The 27,229-nt window shown below is 35.3% G+C and overlaps 2 protein-coding genes across 2 annotated transcripts in view; one reads left to right on the forward strand and one right to left on the reverse strand.

Annotated features, from left to right (window-relative positions):
- Positions 1-27,229, reverse strand: part of LOC128992906 (uncharacterized) — a 68,587-nt gene that overhangs the window by 6,046 nt on the left and 35,312 nt on the right. The window contains exons 6-12 of the mRNA XM_054416651.1: positions 22,717-22,942; positions 17,051-17,247; positions 14,681-14,871; positions 12,233-12,243; positions 5,254-5,363; positions 3,355-3,516; positions 283-540 (exon numbers count right to left, since the gene is read on the reverse strand). Coding sequence (XP_054272626.1) covers positions 283-540; positions 3,355-3,516; positions 5,254-5,363; positions 12,233-12,243; positions 14,681-14,871; positions 17,051-17,247; positions 22,717-22,942 — 1,155 coding nt within the window. The remainder of the gene's footprint in view (positions 1-282; positions 541-3,354; positions 3,517-5,253; positions 5,364-12,232; positions 12,244-14,680; positions 14,872-17,050; positions 17,248-22,716; positions 22,943-27,229) is intronic.
- On the forward strand, positions 13,626-17,282 carry LOC128992599 (cilia- and flagella-associated protein 69-like). The gene is made up of 2 exons (XM_054416258.1): positions 13,626-16,105; positions 17,038-17,282. The coding sequence occupies exons 1-2, from the start codon at positions 13,691-13,693 to the stop codon at positions 17,263-17,265; spliced, it is 2,643 nt and encodes an 880-aa protein (XP_054272233.1). The 5' UTR covers positions 13,626-13,690; the 3' UTR covers positions 17,266-17,282.

Here is a 27,229-nt window from a genome sequence, read left to right on the forward strand (position 1 = left end):
AGCAGTATTAACTAAACTGTATAATTACGCAGTAAGCGTATCGTACCAAACACATTTTTTTAAATATGTTTTTTAAGTGAATCGATTTAATCTACTTAACGCAAATATTCATTCTCACCTCCATTCCTGTACTAAACACGATTTGTACATGTACCGACTAAACAGCTAACTGTCATCTCATTAATTCAACACTTACTTGATGAAGTTGACTCAGTGTACTCCATAACCTAAGACTAAGTGTGTCGGCGTCGTATAGACTAGTTTAATCCACCACACACTAACCTGACATCCGGTGTCTACGTTGGCGTATATGCCCGGGTGTGCGGGCACTTCAGCGCAGGTGAACTTGGTGTCGGGCACCTCGTGGTAGATAGGGTAGTCTACGCCAGCCTGGCCGGGCACCTTGCTGAGGTCTTGACCCTTGGGCTTCTTAGGCTTGGGAGGCTGGTAGGCCTGTGGCTGGTAGTAGGCTGGGGCGGCTGGTGCAGAAGGCTGGTAGTAGGCTGGAGCCGGCTGGTAGGCTACTTGAGGAGCTACTGGCTGCAATATTGGAATACATTATTTTCAGATGTTAGTGAAAGGAGTGTAGGTAATTTATTACAGTGAAATGTCTAAATAAAACACTGTGAAAGTCAACGTAAAGGAGAATAATCCCTCCCGTAGATCTAAGCATGTATTCATATTTTCTGTCTGTTAACCCTGAGAATGATTAAATTGCTCGTGACTGTGCATACACCCGAAGTACTTTTTTCTGTGATCAGTGGTTAAAGCACAATTTGTTTGTCGAACCCTTTAGCTATATTGTTGGTCTTAGCCAAAGTGGTAGTGTCATTCTTGATCTAGGTAACTTGAGAGTTTCAGGAGGCACAAAAGGGGCCATAAACTGTTTATATACATACACGTTCGATTAACAAGAAAAACCTTGGGTGTTTTTGAGGAAATATCAAAAATCTCTAAAACCCACAACCCGAGTAATACTGCGTGTTCAATCATACTAATTATACTAATCTTCTCAGACTTAAGTAACAATGTTAAGAAATGGTCGAAAAACATGCAAAACAAATGGAATATGTAATAAAAATGGTGGAAAACACGTAGAACACTTAGTTTTAAGATAGAGTATTCAAACCAGTTAATAAATAATAATTGATTGCCGTGAAATGAGAAGTAAATTTTTTGGCCACCCTGTATATAACGCCACACAACTGATTAAAAATAATATGTAGGGTTATTAGTCTAACATCGTGTGATTGGTAGGAATCTGTATTAAGTATAAGCAATTTTTGACACTTACGTGAATTTAATGAAAAAATGTTTGTTGCTCTACGTTTTATATCCTAAGATTAATTAGATACAATAAAGACATTTCAAAATAAGTTATTGACAGTGAAAAACAATGTATTGAAAAAAATATTTGTATACAATGCAAAATTCATTGGACCGTTACTATTAAATTGCCAAGGTAATACTGTTTTTGATGTGACCAGTAGGATTTCGGTAGGGTGGCGTCGGGAGGTCTTGCCGTCATACCTTCGACAAATTTAATTTTCACTGTAGGCCTTAACTTGATTTATGATCATAAAGGTTCACCATTTATAAATTTAAAAAAATTATGCTAGCTTACTGCTATTTTAATTATCAACCATCCACAATAAAGTTGATCTAAATAACAAAAGTTGCGCTAAAGGTGTCGTAAAAATATTTATTTTAAATATTTTTAGCAGTTAAAGCTCTAGTCTGTTTCCCTATAAAAGGAGACAATTTTACTTTAGTTACTGTAAGGGAAAAAAATTAACAAATTGTAGACAACCATCAAAATATTGAATGCCAAATTTAGCTAATATTTTTTACGAAAGTGAGGACAGGTCTGCAACCTTTTTATAGTTATAAGGGAGTTCAATAAAGAGTAATCAGCTAAAAAATACATCTAGCTGAAAGAAGATTAAAACAAACAGCCAGGGAGGCGACCGAAGAAAAATAGAGCCAGGATGGCGAAAGAAGATTAAAGCAAATAGCCAGGGAGGTGAATGAAGACAACATATAGCCAAGGAGGCGAATGAAGACAACATATAGCCAAGGAGGCGAATGAAGACAACATATAGCCAAGGAGGCGAATGAAGACAACAAATAGCCAGGGAGGCGAATGAAGACAACATATAGCCAAGGAGGCGAATGGAGAAAGATAGAGCCAGGGAGGCGTTTCAAGATGAAATAGAGCCAAGGTGGCATATCAAGATAAAATAGAGCCAAGAGACGATTCAAGAAAAATGTCCAAGAAGACGAATCGCGAGATATTAGCAAATAGCCAGGGTGGCTCATAAAGGTAAAGGCGAAGGGCCAAGTCCGTGGCACTACTGACTGAGCTTCCAACTCACCAGTACAGTACAGTGCAGAAGTATGTTTTTATGAATAAAAATTATAAAATACAGAAGCAAATCCTAATTACAAATCTGTGTAACTACCATGACTATTAGCTTTTCGAAAGTGCACAGGTGCGATGGGGTCTAGACGTTCAATAACTACCTACTCCACTCCTAACTATGATAATATTGTGATGGTAATTACGTCATTGCAGGTGTGGCAAAGTGTAACACCTCTTTTCTTATTTCAAAAATTTAATATAACGTAAAAACGTATCAAAATTCGCACCACTAAGCCTACAGTAATTCAATATTTATCTCTAAAATGTGCAGCATCTATATATAAAACTAGAAAGAGTCTAAAATGCGGAAAATTCGTAACTTGAATAAAAATTTGAAATGGGATTCATACTAATCGCTTGGGTAACGATTATACCTAAAAATTTCTTTTAAAGAATGATAATTTAAAAACTACGTGTAGGCCTATATAATATTTCAATAAATTACCATTCAAAAGTACTGATATTTTGTAGTATTTTCTTAAAAAAAATGTTGGCGGCCTCTTTTAACCTTGCATTTGCCCGTCCACACAAACTAAAGATCTGTGCGTGGAACGTATCCAGCGTAGCAACGGGTGAGCCGGTACAGTACAAAGGTGAACTTACTGATAAAATGTTTGCGGCCGTGACCAGGATCCGAACCCACGACATCGCTGCCTTGGGCCCGCAAAAATAAGACTATTCTACATTTGTAGAGGACTAAAGGAAACGTAGTATATAAGATATATATTTTGCAGAACATCATACGAATTTTATCCTTAAAATAGGGTTTAATTGTTTCTTGAAAGGATTGCTACTTAATACCTTGCAGAAATTCCATTATGTCGGTCGTAGTTTTTGCTCTTATCATCGTAAACGGTCATTTCGATGCTCTACACTCTACAGGCTTTATAACATCACAATATGTGTCGCTTAACAGTACTGTAGTCTACTACCTGGTAGTAAGGTGCAGGTGCAGGTTGGTAGTAGGCGGGGGCTGGCGCTGCCTGGTAGGCTGGCTGGGCAGCTGGCTGGTAGTATGATGGCTGGGGAGGAGCTGCCGGCTTCTTGTAGTAGGCTTGAGGTGAGGGCTTCTGGTAGTAAGGCGCCTGGCGTTTCTGTAAGAGAATCAAAATTGCGATTTTTTTTATCAAATCCAAATTACCAATAATGAATTCCCAGTTTTAAACCTTTTAAATAGAAAGTAAATAGATAAACATAAAGGTCTGATTTACCCTTCAAGAGCCAACCATTTTGAAGCTCGGTAGGCCAAAATCTTGTTGAACAAATATTTTTGTAAGTGGAATAAACCTGTAAGAAGGCACAAATGAACACGAACTTGAAAAATAATACTAAGTTAAAGTTACTGAGGAGTACAGATTATTAGCCTACATTATTTTTCATCATTTCGCTCTAATAGGTCATAGGATTGCTGATGTCGAAGAGACCACTCGCATTCTTATAAACATATGCAATGAATACAAATATGTATAATATTGAACTGTAATTTTCATCTACAAAAAGACGTTCAATATCTGCGAGTTGCGACACACTAGGGCTAGATCACTCCGTTAACTGTAATACTGTAATACTGTTCTATGAAATGGCGACCATACAAAGTAGGTATTTTAAGCCAAGTATGAATGGAGATGAGTGTAGGATGAGTGGCGCGATCTTGTAGTCTTGTTAGTGACTAAGGCCGACATTCCTTAGACACAGCTGTTAATTAATAGCCCATACAGCTAATGGCAACTAAGGGACCTACAGTTTATAGTGGAATCCGAACCACATTTTTGCCTTGGTAAATACGAATTGGTCTAATTATCAGGATAGTACTGCTGATAGTCGCAGTACTCACCCGTGCGGACGTTAATCCACACAAGGGAGTATCGCATCCACAGTGCATGCCTATAAATATCCACAATTCATTAACAATGTAAAAACAAATACCAAGTCCGAAGGCGCATCGTCCGAATACCTCAACAAATCCTGGCTCAGTATGACTAAAAATAATAAATTTGCATTTAATGTTTTCTAATATAAAAACAGTTGCCTAAAAAATGTTCAATTACAATAGTTACATTTACAGTATTCCAAGAACGAGTGTACGATTGTAAAACTCTTTTGCGTTACATTCATTTCCGAAATTGAAAAAAAATGTTGTTAATTTTTCATTTTGTAGTTAAAGTAGAGGTTTTATAAAAACCAAATACATTAAAATCGTATGATAAGTATATATTACATCGATTTATGAAACAAATAAACAAACAACTTAGTAGCATTTTATCTCATTTGTTGGTGGCGTTATATTCGAAAAAAAAACCTTACTATAGTTATTGAGTTGGATTGGATTGGCGTTGAAAGATTTTCTTTATTTTATTCCTAAAAACCAGAAGCAACAAATAAAGATTAGATATAGGGTTATATGTTTATCATCCGCATGAAAGAACAATAGACAATTTTAATATTACATTAATGTCGTCTGGTTTATGTACAGAACGTTTTTTGTTTACTATTTTTTTCCTTTTCAACTAATTAATTTAGTTTAAAACCGATTTAATTAAAAACTATAGCCTGCCCTGTGACATTACCTTTTTGCAATTGTAAAATTTATTCTAAAATAAGAAATATTTAGTTGACACCAGTATTTACTCTAAGCCAATACGAAACACAAAAAATAAAGTTTAAGATTTTACGAAAAAATATTTTCACTATTCAAAGCCAATAAAAATACGTTTCAAAATACCTCTTACAAGGCAGAATATTAATTTAATTTCTTAATTGTATTTTTTATTGTAATACAAACTGTAGAACTATTTTAGAATATTTCTTTTAGCTACACAACATGTTCTTACCTCTACATCCTTAGCCAGGACGGCGGCGCACAGGAACAGTAGGATTTGCACGGCGTGTTTCATGTTTGGCTCACTATCACAGACTCCAGGACCCAGGACAAGGGCTCCACCTCCACCTCAGGACCGCTTTCACTACCCTTGCATCACCTCGGCAACCTGCGTGTATACACTACACTGACCCACACATGTAGACTAGTTCAATATGTTGTATGGTGGAAAAGATTTCATAGATGTGCATAGTTGCCAACATGCGTGGATTATGTTTAGTCGGCTCAGAGTAACGAATTTATGCAAACTTGTAACATCATGAGTGTTGCATTCTTTGTAATTCTCTATGAGCGGGTTGCCTCCTCACATAGCACGATTAATACATGTATTATTGTTTATATAAATATACTACTTTTATCTAGTATATTTGTAGACTCATGACGTGTAGTCTAGTAAATAGTACCACAGAATCTTAAGATAGCGTACAAATAAAATAAAGTTCATGTTACAGCTTTCCAGAATATCGAAGCTCGGATTGCTTGAACGAAATTTTAAATTTGTAAGGGATATTGCCTCAAAGAAAAATTAAATGTATATCAATTACTTGCTGAAACCAACAATTAAAAATCATAAAGTGAAAAAAACAACTGTAATCAACTCTACTTGGTATAGATTGGTAGTGTTACCTAATTTTTTGGAACAAAATAAAGCTGATATAAACGAATGACAGGAAGTCTTACAACGACTTAATTACAGTATTGATTTTTCATGGAATCTATATAATTAATACGCTACATGAAACTTTGTCGGTTGAACTCCTCCGCCACTTCTTAACCGATTTTATCCATTGACGTCTCATTGGAAAGAGCGTGTCGCGTAGATTTGCAAACTGGCCTTACATTTTTTTTAAATCCCTTGGGATTTGCCCCAGTGGCTTTGAAAGTTCCCATGTTATCCTTATGAAGAACATAATTGTTTACATTTTGATCAGCTGTATAATTTAATTGCTGTTATTTATTTTTGAATTCAATGAAATGCGTTGAGTACATTTATTTACTATTTGAGTTTGTGTAAACATAACCCCCAAGACGGATCGTGTTAGTATGGTTGTATCTTAAATCTGTGTATTTATCGTTGTTTTGTGTCGCTATGACGGATCGTGTTAGCATGATTGTAATTTAAATTTGTGCATTCATCGTTGTTTTGTGTAGCTATAATTTGTGTATTTGTTTTTTTTATGCCTCCGACGCAAAGACAACGAAACATAAACAGGAGGCGTAATCGTGATAACGACCGCAGCTACAGAAACAGAACAGTGTGGTGCGTAATAGGCTTAACTCATCACAGTCAGCACCTGACCCTGGACAAACTAAACCATTAGGTTAAAAATGCGCCCTTTAACACTACCCCAAAACGACTTTTCGTTCTCAATTAGTTCTCTATCATGACCTGTGTTGCCTGTACAGCGAGGCATTTTAAGAAGGAGAAAACCGGCCGGAATGCTTTAGGTTTATCAATAACGAAGATAAACATGACTCAGACCATAGTACACATACAGTACAGACCATACAGTACACACCGGTAATCTTATTGAGTTGAGTCTTTTAAACACATTGTAAATATGACTGTTATTCGTTTTGAAATAATTCCTGTAATACTTTGCAATTGCTCGAATTCGAGCAACATGTACACTAGTTTACAATATTGAGCAATGAAAAAAATTGAGGTACATTGTGAATGAGGCCAAGGTCCACATCGGGTTGTACTGCCAAGGGGTGAGGTAAAGCAGAGACCACAGAATTAAATATTATTTTTTTTAATTCTGTGGTCGCAGAGGTAAAGTAATAATAAACAATGTGCATAGGCTCCAGTGGAAGAAGAGTGGAAGAAAGATTACAGGAAGAAAGTGGAATATCGAAGTATTTGTGTGTTAGGAAACATTAGATGTACATTATCAAGGTGACACGGATTGGTGTTATCAAAGTCAAGGTCATTGTATGACCTCCATATCAACCGTTAAGGCAAGCGATAAGTAGCGACTTTTAATAATTAAAACCCACTCACTTTTCAACAATAGTGACCAAGTATTGTGGTTTTATGAATATTTGAAACGATTTAGCACTAAAATGCTGTATTCAACACTTTATTTTCAACTATATCTTCAAGAAGTGTGTATATTTAAAACAAGTGATTATAACTAGAAAAACATTTTTATCTATGTTCAGTTTAGTTGTTTAGGTGTTGTTGTTGCTTAGTTCTTAGTATAGTATTTCTATTAACTAAGTGAAGTGTTAGTGTACTAAGTTTAGTGTTGCCAATATTATGGTGGTAAAGTTCAAGATATGTTTAAAACATAATAAATATTATATTTAACCAAACATATTGGACCTAAAGAGTTAAATCCTGTTTAATTAAGCAAGGGGGTAAAACAAAATATGTTTGTCATTTTTTACATGCCCCGCGGATGCACATGCAGCACTTGCCTATGTTTCTGATAGCTTGCAGGACGAAAATCAATTAAAAGCTGCAGAAATATTGTATGCTTATAAAATTTTGTAAATTATTAATCTAATTTAGTAAGTCTTGGCTGTTATAGCAATATAATAAACGAATAAAAAATCGTCAATCAAACTTATTCAACTTTTCCACAATAATGCTAGTCCTTAATTTTGTTTTAAATGATATTTAGTATCACTAAGCTTATTGAACATTATTTTTTTATATCAATTTACAGCTTTAAATCGACGTAAAAGGTACACAATGTTATACGTTTGCAGTTTAAAGTTGTAATGACTCAAAATTCAATGTTTATAAATATAGTCCTTATTTAAATTCCAAACTCAATCTTGTTATATTTTCCATATTTATTCATGTTCATTGTTAATTATTAAAACCATATTGTCTCAACATATATATAATTTATAATCAAAATTTATTCATTGGATTATCCAAAATTATTATTCAAAACAATTCCTCCATTTAAAATACAGTGCATCTGGGATCAAGATTACAAGTAAATTTCAACCATGTTTTTATTTATCTGAACCCCATAACTTTTTTTTTTTAACTATTAGTTGTAAAATAAATTGTGAAATTATCAAATAAAATATTGGCAAGCTATCCAAGTCAAGTTAACTGAAGAAAGAAGAATTTAGGCCTACATTATTAAGAAGAAAATTATTATTATAGAAGATTGGTGAGAAAATTCCATTTAAGTTATTAAGTTATTAACTCAGACTATAGACTCCTCAAACATACATTTGGGCCCAACTTACCTCCATTCATTAAAATTAAAATCCTTCCTCTATTTATTGTTTCTAAAATATTATTTAATTTATAACTTACCGTACTTATTGAAAATTTAAATTAGGCATCAACGAAATCTTTTGATTCAGTCTGCACGAATCCCCACCCCTGAACAATTTTTGTAACCTTATTTTAATCATTTATGTAAATTATCATTAAACCTTGTACTTTAAAACCTCTGTCCTCGTAATTATTATTGTTTAAACTGAGATAAGATTAGAATAACACCATATTTAGGGGTTTATTTCTAAGTTGGGTGCTCTGGAAATACTAATTATTCTGTAGGATTTATAATTATCAACATAAGTATAAGACAATATCACAAACCATTGATTGGGGACATTATTAAGGTTATCTAAATGTAATGGAACCATTTAAAATATAATCTGACGTAAATTGATAAAAGGTGTTGGTTTCATTTTTAAACTCTTGAATCTGCATGTGATCCCAGAAATCTGTTAACACTGTTTACCACGGGAAAGAAAAGTTTTCAAAGATTCCTATGTATTTTAATTCATTCTATTTTTTATACACTAAAATAAATGATTATTGAGCCTAAAACTTTGATTCCGTGCTTCCGAATACTACCGACATATACAAGTGGTATTTTTCTTTAGTGATTATGTTTGAATACAAATTCAATCAAGTCTATAAGAAAGAACCATGAGGTCCTAAGTTCGCCTCAAGAAAGAAGGTTTTTCATTTCATTTCATCAAGCAACTGATTTTTTTTTATTTGCTGTGACACGTGTATTACGTTTCTATATTATATTGTTAACTATTGGATACTGAAGATGTATTAATAGTAAAATATTCATTGTCATTAACCATTAAAATGTACGTTACTGGTTGATCTCGTAAACCTAATATCGTTTGTTAAAAAATAAAACTCTTCTTGGAGCTTTTCGTAAAATTAGGCATTTTTTTGTAATTTTATTTGTTAAATTTAAAATGGTCACCAGTTTCAAAACCAAAAATATTTTTAAATGATTATTATTTGTCTTAAATGACTGAATAAAATAGTACACCCAGTTGCATAAAAAAATCCTTAATGGTTTTTTAGATTAGTTTAAAATAAACAAAAGTATAGCGGATGTATTTCATTAAAAAGGTGTTGTTGGAAAAAATATTATTCCTTATTTTGACCAAGATACCACTACGTAAATTAGGTCCATACAATTTTTCAACACCCTGTAGGAACAAGATAGTTTTCTCTTTAAAAACGTGGATGTAAGTACCCAATAATGTTACATAATATTTTACAATGTAATTGAGCCTCAAAACCTTAAAGCCTATTTAGACATCGACATACTTCTCCGAGAGGGCAGAACATTAAGTAGTTAAACATTAAAAAAGTATTAATTTAATATAGGTATAAATGTTGTCAATCCTTGACCACTACGAGACAAGTGACCTTTACACTTGACAGGTTTTAGTTCAAGGTCAGCGTAACTTCTCATCCCACGACCCCACAAGATATGGGAAGTTCGCATGTTACGACAAAACCAACCTAAGGACCTCGGGTTAAAACAAAGGATACGCTTACAATTAAGTAGAAAAATACGGAATATTCATTGCTGTTAGATTCTATTAAGTGTATACTTGGGAAATTATAATTAACCCCTTATTTAATACCTTTCAATGAAATGGCGACTATACAAAGTAGGTAATTTAAGCCAAGTATGAATGGAGATGACTGTAGGATGAGTGGCGCGATCTTGTAGTCTTGTTAGTGACTAAGGCCGACTTATTCCTTAGACACAGCTGTTAATTAATAGCAAATACAGCTAATGGCAACTAAGGGACCTCAGTTTATAGTGGAATCCGATTTATAGTTTACAGTTTAAAACCTCATCAAGTCATTGAAACTTAGTATTCCCAATATTTTTTTAGAGAATTGTTGTTAATAAATACTAAATTTGTATATTTAATTTATCCTCATTGATACTGTGACGAACAAGTTTTGATAAAAACGTACGCAGTCGGTAAAAATAACTCAATAAATGCCATAAATCAAACATTTTACTCCTTGTATACTTATCATAATCACGTATCAGCTAAGGAAGATTTACAGTAGTCTTTGTACCCGACATAAGTACACGTTTTGATGCTCAATATTTACTCCTTGCTCCATCTATATCGTATAGAATAATGAAGTTTTTGGTTACTGTTACGTTTCATAGGGGATTTATTAGAAAGCTTTTCCTTGACCAGATATTACCAAAGCGTGTGCACTTAATTCAGTCTAATATCACAAAAATATTTAGTCTACGAAGAATATTCAAACATGCACAGACATGTAACGCATCAAATTAGAATTCAGATTCAATGATCAAGAAGTCAGCTTGCAGTATCTAAAATCAACTTATATACAAACTCGGAAAAAGTTATCTCCAACAAATTGTATCCAACGATTGGAATTAGTAAAACAATTACTCTTCTAGGAATAGAACCATTAATAATGACAATAAATGTCATGTTACAGACTATATGGTCGACAGAGACAAATTGAGTGATATCTTTGAACTTGGACTTGCAACACCGAACTGACCACAACAGTAACACGCAACCGAGTAATGGAGGTCAAGTAAAGTCAAACAGTAAAGACATGGATTATGGTTTTTATACTACTTTATCCAGCTGATATTTATATTTCACAATGCAGTCTAAGGCTTTGGGTTCAGGTGTCTATGGCTTTACTTAGCTAGTTTTATCTTGACTACACCTTTTTATTTTTCACAGCCAAGTTTAAGCATTGACTATACACCTCTACCTGTAGAGGTGTATAGTCAATGATTGGTTAAAGCTATATACCATGTTGGACAAAATAACTTAGTTTAATTCAAAGCATCTTCTAATATCTGAAGTATTTTTAGCCAACTCAAACTGCCAAGACAACTTATTAAGCAAATTTGAAGCAATTTCAATCGTCACAGCGACGAAATCTAAAAGGGAAAATATAGTTTTAACACTATCATAGATAAAACATACTCCGTATCCACAAAAATGAGTATACTGTGAGAAGTATCATTCTCGATACTCGTTCTTTTTCTAATTTGTTTCCTTGCAAAAGAATTGGCTACAGCAGCTGGTACACAATGTAGATGAGGCCTACCAAGGCCCGACTAGAAAAAAACCTTTTTCTAGTAGGGCCTTGGGCCTACCCTCATACCCAAGAGTAAATGAATTTTAATTGTTAACAAACTATATAAAAGTGTAAAACGTAAATTAACTACCTCTTCTTTGTTTTATGGTCAAATGTTTGAAGGGCGTTATGTTTAAAAATCTGTTTTGGTTATATGTAATCAAAATATCGATCTTTATGGCAATAGGTAAGGGGGCAAATAGAAATATAATGAGGAAATTAAGCTGTCAAAGAAATCGACCAACAGTTTGGATTAAAAGGTTTTTTAGTTTCTCTAAAGAAATTCTTGAAATATACTTAGGTTTTTAACTTGATGATATTTGATATTCTTAGAGATAATCGGTTACTCTAATTGACACTTTTTATATTTTAGTCAGATTCTAGTAATATTTTCAAACTTTTGTCCACAGCATTAGATTCCAAAGCACCGTCGCCTGGTCTGGTGGCCGAGCCGTGTAATATGTAATGCAGTGGTGTAACCCTGGCTAGCGAAAGGAGGTCACTTTCTTATAATTACACCTTTTCAGATTAAAACACTCACTTTTCGCTGAACTGGACGAAACACTTGTGGTCGTTGGTATGATGTTTATTTACCTGTTTTCAATAATTACTGTTACAATAGTATTATTTTCAGTAAACATTATCTATAACATTTTCTGAATAAAATGCATTGTTGAATATTGCAAGCTAACTTTATTTACTATTGGATCACATTGGTGTGGATAGCCTGAGCTAAGTAAATCCACGAATATAAGAACATAAATTGTAGGGGTCGTGAACATAAACAAATGACGTCACTGGACCGAATCCGATACTATTAACATTACATTAATATGGTTTGGACAGTTCAATTGAAATAATAATACAAACATGTTTACTTTCGGGCCAGTGGCATCAGTTCTTTATTTTGTGCTAAGGATTCAGACAGTTTATATAATATTCGTGAGTCATCCTAAAAATATAGCAAAGATTTATCTTCAATAGGTACCCGCATGTATTATCATCCTAACGGATCAGCAAAAGATAGCTTTAAAGGCCCGTTTTGCCAGAAGCGTCTGTTCCTTGCGATTATTTGATCAGTAGTTTACTTAGGTAGAAAAAGGAGTGTTTCTGAAAATTACCTGTAAAAAGCAAAAAGTGAAGTATTTGTTAGCTGAGGAATTAGACGATGATGAGATATTAGAAATTTTGTGCAAACCTAGGGAAGAAATGCGTACTATGTTTTTAAAGAGGCCTGAAGAGGGATATTTTAAATTGTTAATTGAAAATAAAATAACAATTGACTTAACAGTCGTGTGCTGTAATGGCTTCAATCAGTTTCTAATCTTCTTCACTATTAAATCCCCACTTTTTTTGTGACATGTCTCTAAACTTGAAAACACAACTTATTTAAGGAAGCAAATAAAAGTTAAGTCAACAACTGGCATGCTACTGTTCGTCAATGTAAGGTGTATTTCGATATTTCTCTTATTTATTTTACCTACATTAAAACTATTGCAAGCACATAAAACTAGTTTGTCAGAATTTACTGCCACACTGCTAGAAATTAATCGGTATAAACATAAAGCACTCAATTACCTTGAAATATCCTTTGGTGTTAGGTTTTATTTTGCAAGTAGCTGCTTGGTTTTAAGGAATCGTAAAACTAATTCCAGTAAAGTGAGTAATGTACTAAAGTAATTCAAATATTAAGTATGGCCATATACCAACCATGTTTAATCTGTGGCATTGCGTTTGCATAGGACTACACATTATACCTCTATGTTTATATAAAAGCATTGCATATATTCAGTGTTATATACGAAATGCTAAAAGTATCTCTAAGTTACTTATCTGTGTCTACTTAGAAGCCAGATATATCTGTGCCTTACTAGGCAATCAGCTGTATCAATGTGTCTAAAAAAAATCAGTTTTTTGTTTGCAAATAAAAACAAATGTGAAGTTTGCTACAAAAATATTTGTGAATTAATTGCAATTTGACGGAATCAGCAGATTTGACATGAAGGAACTGGAAACCTGTGAACTTCCTGACACAACCAACGTCCTTGAACAATTATGGGATGTTCTGGCAGATCCTGACTGTGAGCAGCAAGAAGAACGGAAGTTGGTGCTGCTGCAAGCTTTCTTTACTGTGGCAGAGGAGCGAATCAAGTTGAGAGATCTGCAACTCGTAACGAAGGTCTTGGACGTCATTGCAAAGAAGGCCGAGGTGGACTCCAAGTACGAGAGACACGTGAAGAAAATATTGGACCTTTTGAACGCCCCAATCAGAATGGAAAGATCCTCAGATCAATTGAATTTTAATGGTTATCTAGTGGAACTTTTCACAGCTTTAGGATACATTCTGCTTCGAACAGCTAACAAATCGGTACAACTTCAAATATTGGACATTATCCTCACTAACTTGTTGACAAAACGTATCGGTGACTCAGACATGATTCCTGTCCCTCAATGTGTCAAAGCTTTAGAGCTGAGTGAGTTAGCTGAATGTCTTTCTGACCTAATTGTGATATCCGAGGATGACGTTTACAGTTTGACAATATTTACTACTTTACAAGTAAGTATGATGTCGAAACTTATCTGTTGGACTCTACTAAGGAAGGAGGTTCTCGAGTCTCTTTTGGTGGGATTAATGCAAATTGGCAATGACGATGTAGCAGGGAATGTGTATGATCTTCTCTGGACATTGCTGACTTGTACCGAATGCGTAGAAGATTGGCAAAAGATTCCTCAGCCTTCCAAAATAGCGTTGAAAAGTTTGAGGTCTGTTTTACGGGAACAAATTTTAACTCATTGCCACCCAGGTAAAAACAGAGAACTGCTACACAATACTGCAGCACTCACCCTCAAAATTATTAATTTGTTCCCATCAGCTGACTATGTTCTATCTGGGTTGATAGAAGACATCACAATTGCAGCCACTTTGAGTGAATCTGTGATTGAAATGCACATAGTTCCTTTCTTTAAATGTAAAGAGGATCATGTTCACTTCAAGAAGCTGATGCTAGCGTGTTTGGCTGCAGCTCCTGTGAATGCTATGAGTGTAGGGATATTCGAAAGGTACAAGCTAGCGGAGTGTTTGGTCTCCATGCTGCGTCTTGACTGTTGTCGAAGTGGGTTGTCCTGGTTGTCAAACTCAGCGTTGTCTCTGGGTTCAGACAAATCATCAATGTCGTACAACTCCAATTTAGTTTGGTTTAATATTGATAAAGAGCAAAGTATCGACCTTTTCAAATCTGCTGTTCCTGTAGTATGTGCTCTCTATGAGGCTCTCCACAAGAGATTCATGAGAGCTGGGTTGATTAATACGTTGACAACGTTTTTATCTGTTCATTATTTACAGGATAAGAATCATATAGATGAGCTGTTTTGGATGGTGATAAGAACTATCTTTTATACCTGCTTTAGTAAACCAAACCAAACATTAGTCAGAAAAGAGTTTGTGAAAGCTGGAGCCGTTCATATTCTATTGGGCTCTTGCAATATCTTGCTGGTCCCAATTAATCCATTGACGATACGAGCTCAATCCATTCTATGTAAAATTTTACACGTTTTAAGCGCTTTGATGGAAGGCCAACCAGAATTGCAATTGAATAACCAATCGAAGTCGATGCAGATAGTAAAATCTCTATATCATAGAATTACCAACCCGCCACCCATAGATTCCGTACTTGATAATAGACTTATTGTAGCAATATCGAATTTCGCTTGGGTTTCTTTGATAAAACATGAAGACAATATGTCAAAATTCATAGACTCCAGCGAAATGTATTCTCATTTGGATATTCTAGAAAGAAGTAACTCACCTACCCAATCAGTGTATTTATCAGTATTAGCAGATATAGCCGAAAGCCACAAAGCTGTGCCCTATTTAGTGTCATGGAGGGGTAGAAAGGGTGTTAAATTCCTCTCACTTCTTTGTCAAATATGGCGCGAAGAAGAGATGCGTCTGAAAGTCCCGAGAAGTGAGCAAGGCTGCATCACCGACATTGAAAGACCACTCATGGGGGAGGATCAGTACAGACTGAGCAAAGCGAAATCAAAGTACGCCGCTGTCTGCGATATGTTTGGAAGTTGCCGTCCAAAGATTTATGCTTTGGTCCAACTTTTACACAGGCACGAGCAAGTTGTAAGTATCTGCGAGGATCACTACAGACTTGGCCACGACATTCTCCCGTGGGAAGACCAAGTTACGATGCAAGTAATAGAATCATATCTCCCTTTGAAGCTCGGGGAGGTTTGGTGGGAGATATTCCACAACCAAGAAGACTTTGTTCCTCTGGACCGGTATCTGGCACAAACTCTTGCAGATAGGTACTTGAACTGGTCTCTCAATGTGCAGAAATCGCAGCATGGTGTGTTGAAGCAGCGTTGCGAACATTTGGAAAAGGAGGAGCAGCAATACTACTCGAAGGTAATTAGTATCTACTAAGCACGTGGTAAGGTTAAATGCTAAGAGTTGAGAAAATGTTTTTACTAATGCAGGAGACGAACCGTAAATCTATGATTTTCAACGTCTGTGAAAGTTGATTATTTACACCAATGTAATCAGCAAGCACCCCTGGGTTCGTCAGGCCCAGAGATTAATACATTTCACAGAAGTTGGGTCGCAGTCCTTGTATAATATGGAAAAGTATCAAAATTGATATATTTGCAGGTGAAAACTAATGTTAAAGTAATTTTATCTTGTTTTTTTCTTTTAGATATAGGCCTAACAATAAGAAAGGAGCTTGAGCTCCTAGGTTACAGAAGTGTCTTCGTTTCATAAAATCCAGTATACAATACTGTTCTCATTTACTATGAATTATTATTACTAGAGGTCGTCCAGTGGTAACTTGACCAAAAGTATCTAATGTAGTACACAGACTTCTCTATTTTCACCCCACGCTGTAAAAAAAACATTTCATTGGAACTTCTTTCATTTTTGAGCCTATTTTAATTTATAAAGGGATTCTGCACACCTACAGGAATATATATTTCCAACAGTATGCGTAGATTTTCCCTAAGATGCTGAGAAAAAGGGGTTTAAAGAAACATGCTTGCCTATTAATATATAGATTAATATATCATTTCGGCTATTACGATCAGTAGTCTTACATAATATCGTGCTAAACTACTGATGGCAATCATATGAAGCTACATCATTTTCAAACAAAGACATAGTCTTACTGATACTTTCAAATCGTCTACATCTACCCTCAACTCGAGGCTGTGATTTGACTAGCCATTAAGTCGACAAGCCAGTTGACTTTTAATCTATTACATCGACATACCAGTTGACCGACTAGTCATTAGATTGACAAGCCACTTGACTGTTTTTTATCTATTATTATTCTCAAATTGTAGGTGCGGTCTGTACGCCTTGCCGACACTCTGGAGTGTCTACGGCAAGTGACTTCCATTGCCAGGACAGCCGACCGTCAAATGTTTCTGGCCACCCAACAGGAACTACGCGAGTGTGTGGAGCATTCCAGACCCGAGCTCCCTCAGGACTTTCACGTGGCCTTCCCGCAGGACGTCCGAGTCCTGGTGGTCGACCCTCGGGCGGAAGTTGTACTGCACGAGTCTGTCTGACTTAACATGAATAAAAATGGTAATGCATTTATACGATTGAAATTTATTTCATATGTGTTTGTCGACGAAATTAAAGTTTGTCACGTTTTTGCAAACGGCTCAAACCCTGATCTTGTTATCATATAACGTCAATTTTTGTTGGATCGTACCATTAATTGACAGCTGTCAAAACAAAACAACACAAGAAAAAAAATCATTCAAGTAAGAACCAAGGAACCAAATCGCTCTGATTTGGATGAGCAAAAACGACCTGCTTGGTGAGCACTATAACCACTCGGCTATTTGGGGAATTATTATCTTTGACTATAGATTCACTGTCGGGCGGTAGAAATTTTTTTCCATGTTAATGTTGTGGCAAATTACTAAAAGTGCTAAACATGACACATTCTGTATTTATGTGTTATGTCAAACTGAGAATCAGTTTATTAATGACTTTACAATAATCTATCATAATATTTAAGCTATAAGTAGAAGAATACTATAAGTATCTGTAAGTAGAAGATACAGTTTAGGTACACACTTTAAGATAGGCTCCTTCAAGTTCAAGTATGTTATCTTTCAATGAAAAATAGTTACAGCTGGTCAATTCAATACAGATGGGGTGTCTGAAATAGTATAGGAAGTCAAGTTATTATATTCCGATCCTTTACACATGTATGTAACAATTGCTAATGTTCTAGGTATTGACTTGTTAACAGACGTTTTTTCTAAGAAGGCTAGTTTATTTATAATACATGTTAAACTAACATATATTTACTTTTAATACAACTTAAAGGCAGGAATAAACTACAAAATTTATTTAATGGGCAGGTAGTAAAATCCTATTATTCGTTTTCATAAGTTTACTTGTTGGGAATGAGATGTTAGGCTTAATTCTACCGGCAAAAGGGGTTTTTTTGTAAGGGTATAATGTACATTCTATTATTTTATTATATTGACCTCTCGGTACCTGTGTTCAAATAATGAATAACATATTACAGTATTTTGATGCGAGTTGTGTTGTATAGGTGCCTTCAATATGCTATCACGCTGAGTTAGAGCGTGGTATATGATATGTTGCATGGCATGAAATGAAGGCAATGAAATAAATACCGGACAGCTACCAGACCGTTGTAGTTTAAGCCTTTTAGTCTAATTTTTCGTAATTTTTTTATTAGAAATTTAAATGTAACATCAAAATGGAGCTTAGAGTGTGTAGATTTGCCGAAAATTATTGGTATGGACACATTCCTTAGGGGCTCAGCCCCACATGCCGATTTCCAAATGGGTACGTCTGACATGCTTCCAAAGTTTGAATTATTTTTTATTTTATTTATTTATTGAAACAGCTGGTTCATGCAATAAACTGTTGTTTGTTTATTTACTCGAAAAATATGATTGTATTGCTTTATTTAGATTGAGGAAATATGTGCATTATTCAAAGGGTTATGTTTGCTTAGAGAAATGTTTTGTTCAGTATTGCACACTGTTTCATTTGTAATTTTAGTAAGCTACATGTAAAGAGGCTTGACTAAAATTGAAGAATTATGTTTAAACATCTCATTCATGAAGCAGAAGAATTAATTAAGTCATGTATGTTATTGCTATACTAAGGTATGTTGTATATTCTTTTGGATCTCTTGGCATCAAAAGTAGGATTTTGAAAGTAGGCCTAAATAGGTTTACATTTTTAAATCAGTTTATCTTTTCAAATTAAATCATAGAGTTGCTGTATTTTTAAACACACATCAGCAACACTTATACACTGTAATGGCTGCCTAGGGCACATTTTCTTTCCGTTGTAGGGTATAGCAGTTCGTATTTATTACTGTAAAACGGTGAACTTAAATAGTCTTTAAAACTGTAAGTCGCTTCATCTGGAAACCTAATAGTGCAAAGTGATAATTGGGTGGTTTTAGGGAATAAAAGTAGACCACCCTTGTCACATAAAACCTGCAGAACATGTAAAAAGCAAAGCGACCAATATGCAACTTCGAAAACTTAATCAATATTTACTTAAGATATCGCTGAGAATAAAATTGACAATCACGGAGTTCGTTTAGCGATGTATATACAGGGTTTTCCTAAATGAAAGGTACGGTTTAAAATACAAATTCGAAAAGAACCATATAAGGTATCTTAAAAATATTTGTTTTATTACAATACTCATAAAAAACGTTGTTGGTGATACATTTAATACATTTCTGTAAGTCCACCATTTAGCCTAGTTCTCTGCAGATATCTAATTGATAGTTGGCGGTGCAACATTGGTCTCGTTACCAATGGTACTGCCTCAAAATCATTTCCTTTATGAGCAATATCACGAATCTTCTTAGAGTGCATCATATTTTTTACGTATCCCCATAAGAAAAAAAACACATGGAATTAAATCTGGACTTCTAGGTGGTCATGTTATTTGGCCTCCTCGACCTAAAAATCTTTATCCTAACTTGACATTCAACACATCATGAACAAGGTTTTTGTGGTAGGCTGGCGCACCATCCTGTCGAAATAACACAATATTCAAATTTTCAAAATAATAAATCTGAGGAATACAGAACTTTTCAAGCATACTAGGTAAATATTACACACAGTATTTTCACACGCACAGTGTTCTCGGCAAATAAAAAAGCTTTAATTGCTAGATATTGAGGACGTTCCTAACCCTATATTCGAACGTCATGTCTATTGACATGACACCCATCAACATGAAAAGTTGCCTAATCTGTAATTATCACATAGTTCAAAAATGACTCATTTATTACAATCCGGTTTAAGATCAGGTCCCATAAGTAGTTACTGATCCCATTCGTACGAACTGTTTACTCCAACGTTTGGTGTTATTTTATGAGGAGCAGCTTTATTAAATAATCTTCTAAAAGTTATTTGACTACAACAACTGACTTTAATTTATTTAACAATTTTAGCACCCACTGTACTATCTCTTGATCAGTTAACATATTTTGGATCAAATTTAAATATTTTGAGTAACTGCAAACGTCAACGACAACAATGAAACAGCTGTTTTCATGACAGTGTATCAAAACTATGTGAGCCAAAGAATTCAAAGTTATCAAACAAAATCTACATCATTTTTCTACCTCGCGTGGTAAATTTTGTATAAGCGTTCCAAACTGCAACATTAGGAACACCCTATACAGGGTGTCCCGGAACTCTCTACCAATATTTTAGGGCATTCCTCATGGGTAAGAAACATAACTAAATATCATATTTAAACTGTCCGGAAGTCCTTAGTTACTCACACAGCCGCCATTTTGTTTTTTTCACTTATTAATTTTTTTGTAAAGAATGGTTAAACATACGAAATGGAAACTTTGCACAAACATTTATGACAACTATACAAAGCTACCAAAAAATTGTCACGATTTTTCAAATTCATAAAACAAAATGGCGGCCATTTAAATTTTTTGTAAAATCAATGGCTTTTGAGTTATTTAAGAAAAAAAACTTAAATGGCCACCATTTTTTTTATGAATTTGAAAAATCTTCATAATTTTTTTGTAGCTTTGTCTAGTTGTCATAAATGTTTGTGCAAAGTTTCCATTTCGTATGTTTAACCATTCTTTAGAAAAAAATTAATAACTGAAAAAAAACAAAATGGCGGCTGTGTGAGTAACTAATGACTTCCGGACAATTTAAATATGATATTTAGGTACGTTTCTTACCCAGGATCACTGCCCTAAAATATTGGTAGAGAGTTCCGGGACACCCTGTATATCGGTAGCCTTTCAGCCTAGAATAATAATGTTGTGTACACTTAGTGCTTTGTAATTTTAAGACGGATCAAATCCGAAAGTGGACGAGAAGAATAGCTCATGAATGAACTCATGAATCCTTCTTGGCGTTGTTAAAATACCCTCGACTAATCCTTTTCATACGATGACATTTACCTGAAGCAAATAAATATATGAAAAGTAGGTCTATAGATCAGCTCGTCTAAAGAATGTCAGTATACCTTTCAGACCGTTGACATAGTGCAGCGATTCTGGCGCGAAGGACGATAGCAGACGTGCGTTTGTTTACCCTTCAACAATAGGCAGCTGATTGACAAAACAGCTGATGCAAAAACATTGATCGTCACGACAATCCTTTCACCAAGAGTTGAGTAAAGATTGTTTGGTTTCATTCAACAGCGGCCAAGGTCTCGCATGGCATAACCGGTAAATGACTGGTTAAATCGTTACAGCTTTTTTTGTGGTAGGGTGCCAAATTAGTTTAATCTCGTATAGGTAAAGGAACTAACTACAACTGGAACTGGTTATATGGATGGGGTGTCTACAGCATTTAAGCCAATGCTTAAGGCTAGTGGAATTAATAAGCAAGCAAGGATTGATCAGTTCAATAATGGAGTCCCAGCCTCAAATCCTACCCATTACCACTCGTCTTTAAGTTATATCGCATAAAGTAACGACCTGAAGCATGATAAGCCTATCGAAAAAAGTATTCTTTAAAAAAAAAAACTCTCCTCTAAGAGTAGTACAATTATTATTGGTTAGCTCCACTCTTGAATAAAAGTACAGAAGTATGATAATACGGTATTGAAGTGTATTGAATAGGCCTACACAACCTTGTGCAACAACCTCGCACGATGTCTTCTTCTGATATCTCCACCACGAGTGTCACGTGTATCTTCACGACCTGCATGATTGCCTGAATCTAAGATTTAGGCGTGTGGCAAGTTAGCCAAGGTAATGAGAAATGCAGAAATATGTATCCTCAATGAGCGTGAAAGGCGTTTAGTGCGCACTTCGTAACATTAGTAAGGCCGATCTTAGGTGAAACTGTGACTTCTGGACATTTAGTCTCGGCTGGGGTGTAATGGTACCAATCAAATATTGTTGCAACAAAACGTCATCAGCATGTAATAACAAGACAAGAAGAAAAAAAAGTGGAAGCGATAATTAGCAATTCCACTCGTAAATGTGGAGAATTTCCCAACATGCATGTGCATATGCAAGTGTTTGCTAAATTTGCAAACAAATCAGACATAAATGACCAAATCAGATGAGATGAGCCAATTTTCAAAGTTTCTTGAAACACCTACTAAGATTCAGTCAAATCCCCTAGAGGGTTGTTTGGTTTGATATGAGTTTATGTATTGCACAGCACACTCCCAATTCCTTAGATGGTATCGGTTTACCATATCTTACTAGATGTAGCCTAGTGAAACTCAAAATTATAACAATTATAACTGGGAGTTTGCTTAGTTTGCTGTAACGGTTACGTTATCCTAACTCAAACACCGAACCAATAAATAAACACACAATGTATCTAAATAATAATTATTAAGTATGAGCTAAGCGTCCCCTCACAAAAGCTAATTTTTAAATATACGGTGAATCAGTGGCTCAGTCAGTAGCTCTGGACTAGGAATCCAAGGCAGCGATGTCTTGGGTTTGAATCTTATAGGTCATCCAATAAAAGTAAGTAATCCACGGTCTACTCCTGTACTGTCCCAGCTCACCCATTGAATACGCACCATGTACATCATGTACATTCCAAACCAAGGATAAAAGAGACCTCCAAAAATAAAAGACAAATTCTTATGAGACAACATGCTATTCACGGTCGCAGTAGCAGCGTGTCCCATGGACCACAAAGGTATTCTGCAACACTCACACGCTCGCTCGGTCGTGTGTAGAGTGCAGATATTGCTCAGATCGTGACTGGCGTTGAGCTACAATCCCAGTCACTGCAAACCGTGCAGTTGTGTCCATGAACTGGATGTAACGGATGAGTAAACTGATTAATGAGTACTCATGAATAGATTAAGTTATGGCACAGACAATGGAATAAAACATTAAAGTATTATATTGTCTGTGGTTATGGTGAAATGAGAGTGAACTGCGACATATTTAGCATTTTCTATTGGGACTAGAGTTCTCGTGGTAAAACGTAATGTAAACGGATGAGTAAACTGAATAATGAGTACTCATGAATATATAAAGTTACTAGCTGACCCGGCGAACTTCGTATCGCCTAAGTTATAGGTTCCCCTAAGACAGACCGATGGAAAGAAAGTACCGTTACGTTTACTTTTCAAGATGATCTCGTTCGCATCGCTCAATCACGTCCTGGTTGAAGTTCGTTCGCTACGCTCACTCACCGTTGGGTTGGAGCTCGTTCGCTGCGCTCACTTGCCTTTAGGTAGGAGCTCGTTCGCTACGCTAACTCGCCTCCAGGTTAGCTCGTTCGCTACGCTCACTCGCCTCCAGGTTGAAGTTCGTTCGCTACGCTCACTCACCTTTGGGTTGGAGCTCGTTCGCTGCGCTCACTTGCCTTTAGCTTGGAGCTCGTTCGCTACGCTAACTCGCCTCCAGGTTAGCTCGTTCGCTACGCTCACTCGCCTCCAGGTTGAAGTTCGTTCGCTACGCTCACTCACCTTTGGGTTGGAGCTCGTTCGCTACGCTAACTCGCCTCCAGGTTAGCTCGTTCGCTACGCTCACTCGCCTCCAGGTTGAAGTTCGTTCGCTACGCTCACTCACCTTTTGGTTGCAAATTAGCTGTTGTCATAAATGTAAAAGAAATAATAGTGCTGCACCCTGTTGGTAATCCTTGTAACTTTAATGCTATTTAATTGAAACAGCTGTTAAGATTCATTAATTCCATTTCTCATAAGGTTAACATGGGAAACTCCAGAGCCACTGGGGCGGAGCCCTTTTAAGAATTTCGAAACGGGAAATAGTTTACTTTCTATTCGCATACCTACAGAATTTACACACCAAATTTCATAACGATCGGTGAAGTCGTTCCGGAGGAGTTTGCAGACAAACACTGTGACACGAGAATTTTATATATTAGATGGTGAAATGAGAGTGAACTGCGACATATTTAGCATTTTCTATTGGGACTAGAGTTCTCGTGGTAAAACGTAATGTAAACGGATGAGTAAACTGAATAATGAGTACTCATGAATATATAAAGTTATGGTGAAATGAGAGTGAACTGCGACATATTTAGCATTTTCTATTGGGACTAGAGTTCTCGTGGTAAAACGTAATGTAAACGGATGAGTAAACTGAATAATGAGTACTCATGAATATATAAAGTTATGGTGAAATGAGAGTGAACTGCGACATATTTAGCATTTTGTATTGGGACTAGAGTTCTCGTGGTAAAACGTAATGTAAACGGATGAGTAAACTGAATAATGAGTACTCATGAATATATAAAGTTATGGTGAAATGAGAGTGAACTGCGACATATTTAGCATTTTGTATTGGGACTAGAGTTCTCGTGGTAAAACGTAATGTAAACGGATGAGTAAACTGAATAATGAGTACTCATGAATATATAAAGTTATGGTGAAATGAGAGTGAACTGCGACATATTTAGCATTTTCTATTGGGACTAGAGTTCTCGTGGTAAAACGTAATGTAAACGGATGAGTAAACTGAATAATGAGTACTCATGAATATATAAAGTTATGGTGAAATGAGAGTGAACTGCGACATATTTAGCATTTTGTATTGGGACTAGAGTTCTCGTGGTAAAACGTAATGTAAACGGATGAGTAAACTGAATAATGAGTACTCATGAATAGATAAAGTTATGGTGAAATGAGAGTGAACTGCGACATATTTAGCATTTTCTATTGGGACTAGAGTTCTCGTGGTAAAACGTAATGTAAACGGATGAGTAAACTGAATAATGAGTACTCATGAATATATAAAGTTATGGTGAAATGAGAATATATTTAAGCATTTTCGATTCTGATTAGAGTCCTCGTGGTAAAACGTCAGACCTGCACCATTGTACGTTTTCGTTTGCCTCAGTAGCCAAACAAACAGTATGTTAAAGTTTTCTAAACGTTTAATGTGTATCACTCCGTCGTGTCGAAACAATAAACGAACATTACGTTATTACACATTAGGTCAAATACAAATTCGAAACTCATTAAGCCTGATTTTTTTGAGAATACGTGAAAATGTACGGCTCGTAGTAAAAATTCTATTCAAAAGCAAGACAGTTCGTTAAGATAAGAATGCCTCCTTCCTAGTAAAACATGCTAGGGCAGAGTTCAGATTTATATGGTGATTTTATAAATACTCTAAAATAATAATAAACATGTGCCTTTACATAACTGGTATTCTGCTAGGTAACTCACCTCCGACAATCTGACTTATTACATCAGCTGGACAGATTGTTGAGTCCATTGTTGCTCAGCTGATTGTATACGTCAGCTGATGAGTCCAGTGCTGGACACCTTCACCAAGCTAATTACAGCTTTCTTCACTCACGTTCAAGAGGCTCGCACGGATTGGCTTTTTGATCGTTAGTTGACATTTACTCCTTCTTCTTCTCACTTCCGGTGTATCCTGCGATCCTCGTGCACGTCAGGACGCGTGCCTACAGGTAATAACATGTTGAGACATGATTGCTGCGCGATGACCTGATATCACGGCTTCCACTTAGCGATTCCCCCAGATGACACAACTGCATCTACTGTATGTGGCTTGGTGTGGTGGAACTGATCACTAGATGATCCTGTATCCATGAGGACGTCGTTTCTGCATTATCCTCAGCACGGTTCGAGTGTTAGCGTAGCACTTGTTACGGTTGATGAAGTAACCTGTATATGTAACTGGGAAGTTATGTGTATGTGTATTACCATGTGGATAGCAAAAACATGTTTAACTAACAGCCAAGAGTATTTATACTGCATAACATGTTTCAATTATTTGTAATTTTCCAGTAAGCTATTGATGTTTTTCATACCACTGGTTATTTTATTTTTTAAATCCGGATGGAAGTCTTGTCTCGTGTGTATCATTCGTTTACTGGTTACGAAGAATTATATGCTAAGTAATTGTTGGGATATACCAAGAGTAAAAGATGAAATTTCATTTTTTTCGGTTGACCCAAATCGACAAACTAATACTGTACATTCAAAACCAAGGGTTTAAAATGTATACATTTGTACTACAGCTATGACCTTATGCAGCCCTGGTTTATTCCACTTTTGTACTGCTCTACTTTTTGTAGACATTCAGTTTATTCAAGCATATACAATAACTTAACAATTATTTGACCAACAGATAGTCATGGGAATATGCATGATAAGTGACTCTATGCATGTAAAGGCCAATATAAATAATTATCCAGTCTGAAAATTAGTCAGCACAGTTACAGGCAAATATTATGTTAGCTTATATTACAAAACAAATCAAACAGGTTTGCAAATAAGTTTGACAACTTTTAAAGCTTTATTGTATAACCTTATTGGCACTGTACATGATTATTTAGAATTTAAACTAAACCTATCTTAGCTAAAATGATACATAAATCAAATTTGACCTGTTACCTAAAACAAGTATACTTTCTTAAGACTATTTATACATCTTCGTGTCTTAACAATTTAAACAATTTAATATGTAAAACATTGTGTTCTTTTATATAAAGGAAATCAATGTTTAGTTCACGTAAAACATATTATGTACAACATACGATTTACATATTTCAATTCTAGTCATACATTTCTAACCATTCATAACATTATATTATCTTTTTAGGTTCATATTAGAAGTATTTACAACATGATTCTAATTTAACAATAATAGAAAATAAAAGTATGCAAATCATTCATATATTCAACTTATTTTCATTATTATTTTAGTTCATCCCAAAAGCTAATACTATCACGGTGGTAATGCGACCTGGTATAGGATTCATTATTCATTATTCTCTTTTAGGATTATTTTTGACGAAAACAAACACGATTGACAAAACATGAATAATATAAGAAATTGCCAACATTTGCAGCTGATGAGAAATAAAATAGTCTGTCTTTAATAGTTTACGGTAAAAAAGTATATAAATAGTTTACTATGCTTATTACAAAATTAACTCGAAAAAAAGGAATTTGGGGATGGCCAAGAGTGGTACCTAACATGACCAAAGGGTGCTAGGATAGAATAAAAACTGTGGATGTATTAGAGGAGTAAATTCATATAACCACAGGCTA

The sequence above is a fragment of the Macrosteles quadrilineatus genome, unplaced genomic scaffold (genome assembly GCF_028750875.1).
Source record: "Macrosteles quadrilineatus isolate MER2022 unplaced genomic scaffold, UCM_ALF_1.0 Scaffold_4__1_contigs__length_99947679, whole genome shotgun sequence".
NCBI classification, from domain to species: Eukaryota; Metazoa; Arthropoda; class Insecta; order Hemiptera; family Cicadellidae; genus Macrosteles; species Macrosteles quadrilineatus.